We start from the raw sequence: 11,073 nt of genomic DNA, 5'->3' as shown, positions 1-11,073 counted from the left end.
CAACATGAAAACTATAATTAAGTATCATGCTGTGACCACAGCGGCTCAAACATGAACCTGCTGTTAAAAAAGAAAAAAAAAGAAAGGTTAGGTTTGGGTTTTTGGGTTTGCGGGATACTCTGGTTTTGGGACTTCACCTCTGGAGGTGTGTCACTCTCGGTAACAAGTATCAAAAAACAGAACTACAAAAATGAATGTAAATCACAACAGATCACATGAAATTAGTAAGAATTTACTACCATATAGATCAAGGACTTTTTCAGGAAGGATAATGTTTTTGGAAATAATTTGATTTATTAGAATAGATCTAGTGTTCATTCACTTGCAAACATTTGCATGAGCACCTTGCTTTCCTTGCAAGAGGTATGAGGGACCAGTAGGAAATAACACAAATTATATGGTATGTGGTTTATTTATGTAAAATGTAGAGGATTATAAAGGCAAAACAACTACAGTATGTAATTTTATTCTATTTTCCAGACATTTAGATTGGCCTTCAGTGATAGGTTTGCTGTAAATGGTTAGAAGATGTGTGTCTGTCTGCCACAAACATTGCTCTGATTGCTTGTCATGTTGATATTCAAGTTGAAGGTTTTCCATCCTGGATCACACTAAGTTTCAAGTGAATTTGGATAGGGATGCCAACTGAAATAATGGCAGTAAAGTAGAAGTAAAGGCTAGATGAGGAAAACCACAAAAATATTCTCGGCAGTACTATCTACAGGTTGTTGGCCTCCATCAGTACTTCTGTTTTCTTCCTATCTTCTCTGACTCATGTTGCTTAGAGGTACCACAAGTTTTGAACCTGTACTTCTAGTTGTTGTGGTAATGGATACTTTTCAGAATTAGAATCTTTAAGTATGGGAGAGTTCAAAAGAAAAAGAAATTGGCAAAGGCCAGTAGACCCAGAGATTAGATAAGACAGAATTACTCGATAACATGATCCCAAGGTCATTCAGATATAGTGTTTATTGGGTACTTTTGAGCTTTGACCCTTTCAGGCCAATTACGGCATTTGTCTTTTATTTCGCAGTTATTCATTTTGTTGGTAGGATAATATCGGTACTGATATAACCACATTATAATTATTAATATGTAAAGTAACTATGGTATTGGTATTAACATTGGATAAGATGCTGGATAACATACAACCTTGATCTGTTATTAGGTTGTCATCCCCCCCATCTTGTGTGGAATAGATAGGGTCCTAACCACTTGCAATATGAGTAAGGCTTGAAGACATGAACAATATATGTGTCTATATATGTATATATGTAAGTTATATATACATATACATATAAATGTATATATGTATATATATTTCTATTTATTTATTTATTTATATATATTTATATGTAAATAATATATATTTATATATATATATATTATATATACTTATGTATTTATATATATATATCTATTTATATATATTTATTTATATATATATATATATATATATTATATATATATATTTATATTTATTATATTTATTTATATATATTATATATTATATATATTTATTTTATTTATATTTTTATATTTATATATGTATTTTATATATATAATTTATATATTATATATTATTATTATATATATATATATATATATATTTATATATATTATATATATTATATATATTATGTATGTATGTATGTATGTATGTATGTATGTATGTATGTATGTATGTATGTATGTATGTTTGTATGTATGTATGTATGTATGTATGTATGTATGTATGTATTATTATTATATATATATATAATTATATATATATATATATTATATTTAATACATACATACATACATACATACATACATACATACATACATACATACATATATATATATACTATATATATAATATATTATATATATAATATATATATATATATATATATATATATATATATATATATATTTATATATATATATTTATGTGTATATATACATATATAAACATACCCATATACATATTTAAATGTCAACACTAATTCTTGTCACTGTTGATAAACGTTTAGGGAATCCTCTGGTAAAAAAACAAATATGCGCCTGCGCTGTGGCTAGCACTCTGGCGCTCCCAAGTCGGGACTTTCTTCTAGACTTCCCAGAGAGATATTCTGTACCCCCACACCCCCTGATCCCCAGGACTGCGCCTTCAGCCGCATCAGCCCCAATGGAATGCCCGTGTTTGCTCAGTGCGTCATGCCTCCGACCTGGCAGAGCTGCCGGAGACCCACGAGATGCTGAGGAAGACGTGCCGAGACTTTGCCGAGGCGGAACTGTTCCCGATAGCGTCAGCGGTGGACAAGCAGAGCATGTTCCCCAAGGAGCAGGTGGGGAGAGTCTCCTCCTCTTCTTCTCCTCCTCCCTTTCCTTCTCCTTTCTCATCTTTTCTTTCTTCTTCTCCTCTTTCACCTTTTCTTTCCCCTCTTCCTTGCCCTTCTCTTTATCATTCTTCATGATCTCCTCCTCCTCCTTTTCATGTTTTTATTTCTTCTAATTTTTCTCTTTGAATTTCTTCTTCTTCTTCTGCTCTTCTGCTGCTCCTTCTCCTTTTTCTCCAATTTTTTTCTCCTCCTCCTCCTCCTCCTCCTTCAGTTTCTCATTACTCTCCTCTCCTTCTCCTCCCATTCCTTTTCTACCTCTCTTTTTTCCTCTTCAACTTCTGGTTTAAGGATTTTCATATTGACATGTATAAAAGGTATGAATGAGAATATCTCTTGTATTGTGAAGATATTCATTCTCATTCATACCTTTTATATATCTGGTTTAAAGCATGCTCATGTTAATTCAACGATGACCTTGGGTGAGAAAGGCCTAGTGATGATTCAGTCATGGACACAATAATATTTATTAAGACTCTCACTATCTTTGCCTCACAGGGAATTGCCATGCCTAGTGACACTTGTGTGACAATGTGTATGCACAAAATTTGAATTGACTTAAAAGAAGAAAATAAGTGATTGAAGTCTAGATGCAGAAAAAAGCCTGGTGACACTTGTACATTTGTGGGGGCATGAGTTCTTGTGTGAACGTACGCATATGCAGCCTTACAGGAACAGCGCAGAATGTATCAACTCCCATCTTTCCAATTCCAGATAAAGACCATGGGCGACCTAGGCCTCATGGCGCTGGCCGTCCCTGAGGAGTACGGGGGAACTGGCATGGACTACCTGGCCTATGCTATCGCCATGGAGGAAATCAGCAGGTGACATTATTGTTGTCCGTATTGTTGCCATTGTTATGACAGTAATGATGATGATAACAGTGGTAATGATGATAAGCGTGTAAATAAGAAATAATGATTTTCTAAATGATAATAATGATATTGTATATAATAATTATGATAATATAATGATTATAATAGTATAAATAATAGTAAGGATAATTCTCATTGTTATTATTATTATTATTATTGTTGTTTTGTTGTTGTTGTTGTTGTTGTTGTTGTTGTTGTTGTTGTTGTTGTTGTTGTTGTTGTTATTATTATTATTATTATTATTACAGTTACAATCACAATAATAATAATAATAATAATAATAATAATAATAATAATAATAATAGTAATAATAATTGTTATTACTATAGTTATTATTATTATGATTATTGTTGCTACCTTTGTTATTATTATTTTTTTTATTATTGATATTATTATTGTTATTGTTATAGTTATTATTATTATTTTTCTTCTTCTACTTCTTCTTCTTCTTCTTCTTCTTCTTATTATTATTATTATTATTATTATTATTATTATTATTATTATTATTATTATTATCATTGTTATTTATTTATTATTGTTATTTTTTATTATTATTATTATTATTATGATCCATATTGTTTGTATTTGTTGTTATTGGCATTATTATTATTAATAGTAGTAGTAGTAATAGTAACAGTAATAGTAATAGTAATATCAAATTGCTCTCATTTTGTAATTTTCGTTAGTGTTTTATTGTTTCTTTTATTTATTTGTTCCTTTAGTTGCGTTTATTCTGCGTCTGAAGCCGATCGTGTCCCTCTCCCTCCCCAGGGGCTGTGCGACGGCGGGCGTGGTCATGAGCGTCAACAATTCCCTGTACATCGGCCCAGTGCAGATGTTTGGCTCAGAGGAGCAGAAGCACCAGTGGATCACTCCCTTCACCACAGGCGAGCGGGTTGGCTGTTTCGCACTCTCCGAGCCAGGTGCGTGTCTCCTTTTGGTGGCGTGTAAGAAGGTAGGGGGGAAGGTGGGGTACTTTTGCCTCTTACTCCGTCTCAGGTAAAAGAAACTTGGCATCCCACTGTGGAACGGTTAGAGGTGACAAGTTTCTTTTGTGAGAGAGGAGAAAAAAAAAAAGTTGTAGAGCTGTAAAAGATATTTGATATAATTTTCAAAAATTCTAGATGTGTGTATCAAGAATGAGCTGTTTAGTTTATAAGAAAAAGGCAAGACAAATTGGTCTACTCTAGCGTCTGAGGTGTGTTGCCATTTTTTTTTCTTTTCTTGATATTGGATGCATTGTAGTGGAAGTGCTGAGGGGAAGGCATAGGGTGGGAGGTATGGAGGTGTGCTTACAGTTGGTTGGTTGGGAGAGGGTGTGGGTTTAGGGAGCCAGGTGAGAGGCTATTGAGCTAGGATGGGAGATAGGTATGGTTGTGGCTGTCTTGCTGAGGCCTTATGTATGTAGGTGAGAAGATGTGGTTGTAGGAAGGTAAATGAAGTAAAGGATAATATCCACACTGTATTTACAAATCTCAGTTGCATGTGAATGAATCTCCTGCTGTGTCCTTTTTCCTAGAAATCACCTACTGTGTAACGAGAAGAGAATCTCCTTCTCATGCCCACACCCAGTAACTTCACAGCCTCTCTGCCCTTTCAGGTAATGGCAGTGATGCAGGTGCAGCCTCCACCACAGCCAAGGAGCTCACGCCCGACAAGTTCCTCCTGAACGGCACCAAGGCCTGGATTACAAACGGCTACGAGTCCGAGGCCACTGTGGTCTTCGCGACGACCGACAAGGCGAAGAAGCACAGGGGAATCTCGGCCTTTATTGTACCCAAACCCACAGAAGGCGAGTGTGTGAGACTCTCTGTTTTAAGGGAGGAGGAGGTGGAGGAGGAAGCTCTGCTTAAGGTTTCAACTTGCCTTAATCTGAGTTATAAAAGGGATAGTTTGGGTTCGTATGGGGGGAGGGATGAGGGGAAGGGTAGATAGGAGAAAGGCAGGTGAGGGAAGGTTAAGAGAAGGCAAAGGGCTAATTGGACAGCTTAACTGCCATTTGGAGGCCCTTGCTAGCCAAGCAGCAAGGCAGGAAGGGAATGGGACCACAGATATTACCATATTTTTACTATACAATAATATCTCATCATTATTATAATTATTATTACTTGATATTAAGATATGTTACTGTTAGTATTCATTTTCAAAAATGTTGTAGGTGTAGTAGTAGTAGGTTTATTTATGCTATTACTTTTTTTTTATTTTTTTATTACAAAGTTGTATGTAGTAACATTGATCACATTCACTATCCTATTATAATGACCCCCCCCCCCCCCCAGGCCTGTCCCTCGGCAAGAAGGAGGACAAGCTGGGCATCAAAGGCTCGTCCACGTGCAACCTGATCTTCGAGGACTGTCCCGTGCCTGCCGCCAACATGCTCGGTCAGCCAGGCATGGGCTTCAAGATCGCCATGATCACGCTTGGTAAGGAAAGCTGGTTTTGAATATTTATGTGCTCAAAAAAAGGAAGAGATAGAAGTGAATAGATATATACATGAAAGTTATGGAATAAAATAGATAAATAAGGATAAATGAGATAAGGGAAAATAACCAGACAGAGTTCCTGTGATATTACACTTGGCATTTCACCGCAGGCCTATGGGTCTAGTCAGGAAGTAAGATGCCAGGAGGTATTTTTGGGCACAGGATCACCAGTGCGCATCATGCCAGATCGTGAGCATGTAGACAGTTTGTTGGATGAGCACTTATAATGAGCATAACCAGCTTCCTCCCATGTAACTCCTGCACTTACTCATAATTCGTACTTTACCTCCTTGCAAGAAAGTAATAAAAACTATATACTTGTAATATTTGTAATGTGCACAAAAATATACAGAGACAGACTGGTGTTTCTAGAATTATAGTATAGATACAGACAGTCAATGGCGAATGAATTCATTTTTATTTGTTCTCTCTTACAAAATATTTCATGTGGGAGAAGAATGTATGATAAGACCTGGATTAATGGTTAACAGGTTTAAGAAATAACATGTCGTATTATCAGCTCCATGAAAGTACTACACATGACCAATAAATCATATACATTTTCAGTCCTCCTATTTCATTACTGACTATTTTCATAATTTAAATCATGTTTTCCTAGTATTTTTGAGTATTATTTGTTTGACTGTTTGTTCCTCTCACTGCATTATTTCCCCCCAAACAAACAAAAATCATTAGATTATATATATTTGTTGGTCACGGCGGCAACACCTCCATCCTTCCTGGCAGTTGACTAGGTAAGGAAATGCTACTCCTGAGGTTAAAGGGATTTTTCCCAAAAAGTAGAGTGAATCCCATTTTCCACAATCAATGGGAATGAAATCTTGGCAGGTTTGTCTAATTTTTTCAGTCCCAAAGGTTGATGCTGGAAAGGGCGGCTGCAAAAGTGCTGTTTACATTATCATTGCTGTGATGATGATATTGATGATGATTATAATAGTCATGATGATAAGGATTATAAGAATTTTGATAATTTTTCTTACTTATTTTAAGATTTTGATAATTTTTCTTACTTATTTTAAGATTTTGAGTCTTTCTTCTTTGTCAGTGTTTGTTTTTTTATATTGTTTTATTTTCATTTATATTTCAACTGTATTAAGCTTTTCATATTTCATTTTAAACACTCTATTGATTTGTGTCAAAGAAGTCCTTTAGTTTTAGATTCATTCTTGATGAAAGAAAGTTGAAGGAAAAGATTGAAGTTAGTAAAGACATTTTGATTTGATGATGAATGATTCGGCATAAGTCTTGCTTAATTCACAAAATTTGCTCCTGCAATTTAGAGGGTAAAAACTCCTTTCTTATTATTGTTGAGTGTCATTACTGTTTTTGTTTATATTACTATTCTTGAGTTTATTCTTAATGGTGTTCTTAAACTCAAACATTGCATAAGTAGGTTTTCTGGCTCACCTTGCCAAGTTAAGTTTTCCTTTCATTTTCATTGTTTTAACTTTTTCTATGGTTTGTTCATCCCCAGCGCTGCTTCAGTCATCTCTTTGCTTCAGTTTCTGATTGGATGAAAGTAAAAAAAAAAGCAAAAAAAACTCCCATCATATGATGCATCTCTCAGCTACACAGTCCATCATGTGTTGTGTTTTGCAACTGGGACCTTTTTTTAAAAACTTAAAAACGATAAAGGATCTTATTGTAATTGCAGATGCAGGAAGGATTGGTATTGCCGGCCAAGCTCTTGGCATTGCACAGGCATCCCTGGACTGTGCAATTGACTATGCAAGCAAGAGGTTAGCCTTCAATGCTCCCATTTTGAAAATGCAGACCATTCAGGTGAGGGATCTGAGTTCTAAAATAGCTGTTTATGTATACCTAGATTGTAACCGTATACTTAGGATGCAGGATGGTCCAGCTGCAAGTCTGTGGGTTATATTTTTGACCTGTAAAATGATGCGAGTTTACCAGAGTGAGAATGTTTCTCATCTAGTGTGTCAGTAGTAGGTAAGAATGTGTTAGGGCTTCATTTCTGCATAAATTCAGAGCCCTTGATTTTTTTTTTCTGTACATGGATTCCTATGCCAAGAGCCTAAATGATCATACAATGGATTCTAGGTCTTAAAAAAATAGTGTATGGACGTAGATACACATATACGTATGTTATATATACACATAAGTACATTTTTTTTTTACTGCGAATGGCATTATATAAATTTGGTTCAAAATGGCCATTAGTGTGGAAGAAATATCCATATAAATGACCACAAGCACTTTGTCACTGAGGAGTCGGTTATTAACCTAACTGATTTCGCATTTTATCCTCTGCCTTGATTTTCAGAAAGATTTTTTTTCATCATTTTTTATTAGTCAGTATTGTTAAATAACATTAAGACTGGTAATGTCAGTAATGAAGGCCTGCTACTTGACTCCGTGACTGATCACTTGCTGAGCCGTCTGTGTGCATGGAAAATCTAGAAAATAGAACTACGGTGAACATTGCAAGTAATAATAATAATGTATCTGGCAACAGGGGAATAATGGCTTTTAAATGCTTCTGTGTGTATTAATATATGTATTCATTGTTTATGTAATGAAAATTTGGTTCACTTATTTGACAGGTAGATTGTTAAAATAACCTGTTATAGTTATATTATTATTTGGTAGCTGTTGTTGTTGTCATTATGATGTTATTTTTTATATTGATATTAATATCAATGATGATATTGAATTTATAGTGTTGATGATAATAAAAAAGACAATAGAAATAATCTTATTATTGTTATTGTTGTTGTTTTTATTATTATTATTTTTTATTTATTTACTTTTATTGTTGTTACTCTTATTGTCATATTGGTATTGTTAGTTATTCATCATCATCATTAACATTCAATGATTGTTTTCATCATTATTACTCTCAATATTATTATTATGATGTTTTTATTGTAATTTGATCCCCTTTACAAAATTTGCTTATTCTTTCACTTTCATTGTTATTTTCCAGAACAAAATTGCAGACATGGCCCTGAGAATCGAGTCATCTCGCCTGCTAACGTACAAAGCTGCGGCTCTTAAGGACGAGGGAAAACCGTACTCTAAGGTCGGTACATGTTAATCCCCCTCTTTCCTTGCTCCATAATGCTATGTGGTGTACGAGGATTGTGTATTTATAAGGAGGAAGGAATTTAGGATGTGCGAAACTGAGGAATTTCGTAGGAATTTAATTCTTTGGAAATCAAGGAATTGAGATACGTTGAAGAGAAGGGATTTGGAAATTTGATTATTGAGGAATTCAGTGGTTTGGCAGTTTTGGATTTGAAGAATTACGAAATCTGTAATTGGTTTGATGTCTCGTTTCTCTTGCTTCCCCTCCTTGCTCTTTCCCTTTCCTTCCTTCCTTCCTTCCTTCCTTCCTTCCTTCCCTGGTCTTCCCTTCTTTTGCCTTCCCTTTCCTCCCCTCCCCTTCATTTTCCTTTTCTTCCTTCCTCCCCTCCCTTCCCCTTCCCTCCCCTCCCTCTTCCCTCCCTTCCTCCCCTTCCCTCCCTTTCCCTCCCCTTCCTCCCCTCCTCTCCCCCTTCTCCTCTCCTTCCCTCTCCCTCTCTCTCCTTCTCCCTCTCCCTTTCTTTTCCTCTCTCCCTTCTCTCTCCTCTCCTCTCTCTCCCTCTCCTCTTCCTCTCTCTCTCTCTCCTCTGCTCTCTCCTCTCTCCTCTCCTCTCCTCTCCTCTCCTCTCCTCTCCTCTCTCGTCTCTCACTGTCTCTCACTGTCTCTGCACAACCACAACTCCATTCTCCTCCTACTCCCCACAGTTGGCGGCCATGGCCAAGCTCTCGGCCTCCGAGGCAGCTACCTTCTGCGCACACCAGGCCATCCAGATCCTCGGGGGCATGGGCTATGTGAGTGACATGCCTGCAGAGAGGCACTACCGTGACGCTCGCATCACCGAGATCTACGAGGGCACGTCGGAGATCCAGAAGCTGGTCATCGCCGGCAACCTCATCAAAGAGTACCAGGCTCTGTAGGAGGGAAGAGGGCAGACGGGGGGATGGAGAGGAAATGAAACTATTAGGGAAAGGGTACAGGAAATCAGCGGGAAGAAAAGATGGATAGGAAACGATGTGAAATGAGGAAGGGGTTGTGGAATATTCAAAAGAAAGGGCAAATACTCTGTGCATTTTTGTATGTCACAGAAATTCTCATCGCCTATAGAATTTGTATCTATTAGCGAAAGGAATTCTATATTTATACCAACTGCTATAGAAGCCATGCAGTGAAATAAAAAATAAAATGTTTTTTCTTGTATATATACTCATGAAAGATTTTAAAAATTCATATAATACTGTATATACACACACACATACAATTCTGTGGATTTATAGCCTCAGTCATATAAATAAATCTTTGGAATTTTATACATGTTGGGATACAATTTTTGTATGAATATCCTACTAAAATTCTTTGTGCTAATTGTACATTTAAACTTTCTGTCTCACAGTTTATTAACAACTTGCAACGTATCAATGCAATATTATCCCTGTACAGTTATTTGCAGAGTTTAATTTAAATAAAATATAGATTTGCTTGTGGATCTTTTATTGTTAGTGTCCTTAAGAATTAGTTTTGGGAGATGTAAGTATATACTATATTTTTCATTACTCTACTGCACTAATTCTGAAGAAATAATATATAATGTAAGCAAAAAAAAAAAATTCATCTGACAGTGTGTTGCTATAGGAGAACAAGCAAGTACTGTTTTGGAACTCAGTGCATGATTTGGCCCTGGAGAGACGCAGCCTGTTCACAGTACATCATCATTGGGATTTGAATGCCGATGTGAGTGCATAGCTACATCCACCCTTCATTTGCACCTATGAGGGTCTCATATGGTGAGCAGTCAGGCAGATCCTCACAATGGGTCTGATTGATCTACCCAAGCCACAACTTCCTTGGTTGTTCCACAGGCTTCCTCCAACCAGGATGTCTAGATCAGAGACAACCTTGTGCGTAGGATTGTCCTAAGGGAAGCAAAGCAGTTACCTGTATAGCCTGAGTTTGCAGTCCCAGATTGTGTGAGTAACATTTCCTGTATAAGTCTCACAGTGTAGCCTTTGGTTGGACACATGGTTCCTGTAATGAAAATGAGACTCCAAGGCACAGGATAGCATCCAGGCTTCACTAACATAAGAGTAAATTGGCAGTAGCAGTGCCTTGGAGATGCATAACTCGGTCCTTTTGCATAGGTACTGGCATCTCCGAATACTCTTGTTGAGAGAGATCATTATCCCTGCTGCCAGTTCAATTCTTCTGAGTTCCAGATCTGACAACTCGGAGTCACTACCAAGGTATGGAAAGCTCTCTGTGAGGTCAAT

General features: G+C 36.4%; 1 protein-coding gene across 1 annotated transcript in view; it reads left to right on the top strand.

The window, feature by feature from the left end:
- LOC119598138 (short-chain specific acyl-CoA dehydrogenase, mitochondrial-like) overlaps nucleotides 1–10,116 on the top strand; it is an 11,363-nt gene extending 1,247 nt beyond the window's left edge. Inside the window, exons 2-9 of the mRNA XM_037947767.1 lie at nucleotides 2,146–2,333; nucleotides 3,099–3,208; nucleotides 4,031–4,182; nucleotides 4,860–5,051; nucleotides 5,539–5,682; nucleotides 7,418–7,545; nucleotides 8,711–8,806; nucleotides 9,514–10,116. Coding sequence (XP_037803695.1) covers nucleotides 2,146–2,333; nucleotides 3,099–3,208; nucleotides 4,031–4,182; nucleotides 4,860–5,051; nucleotides 5,539–5,682; nucleotides 7,418–7,545; nucleotides 8,711–8,806; nucleotides 9,514–9,726 — 1,223 coding nt within the window. The 3' untranslated portion in view covers nucleotides 9,727–10,116. The remainder of the gene's footprint in view (nucleotides 1–2,145; nucleotides 2,334–3,098; nucleotides 3,209–4,030; nucleotides 4,183–4,859; nucleotides 5,052–5,538; nucleotides 5,683–7,417; nucleotides 7,546–8,710; nucleotides 8,807–9,513) is intronic.
- Nucleotides 10,117–11,073: the final 957 nt, after the last annotated feature.

Source organism: Penaeus monodon, chromosome 40 (assembly GCF_015228065.2).
Source record: "Penaeus monodon isolate SGIC_2016 chromosome 40, NSTDA_Pmon_1, whole genome shotgun sequence".
NCBI classification, from domain to species: Eukaryota; Metazoa; Arthropoda; class Malacostraca; order Decapoda; family Penaeidae; genus Penaeus; species Penaeus monodon.
Note: the sequence above shows the minus strand (reverse complement) of the source record. Positions and strands in the feature narration are given on the sequence as shown.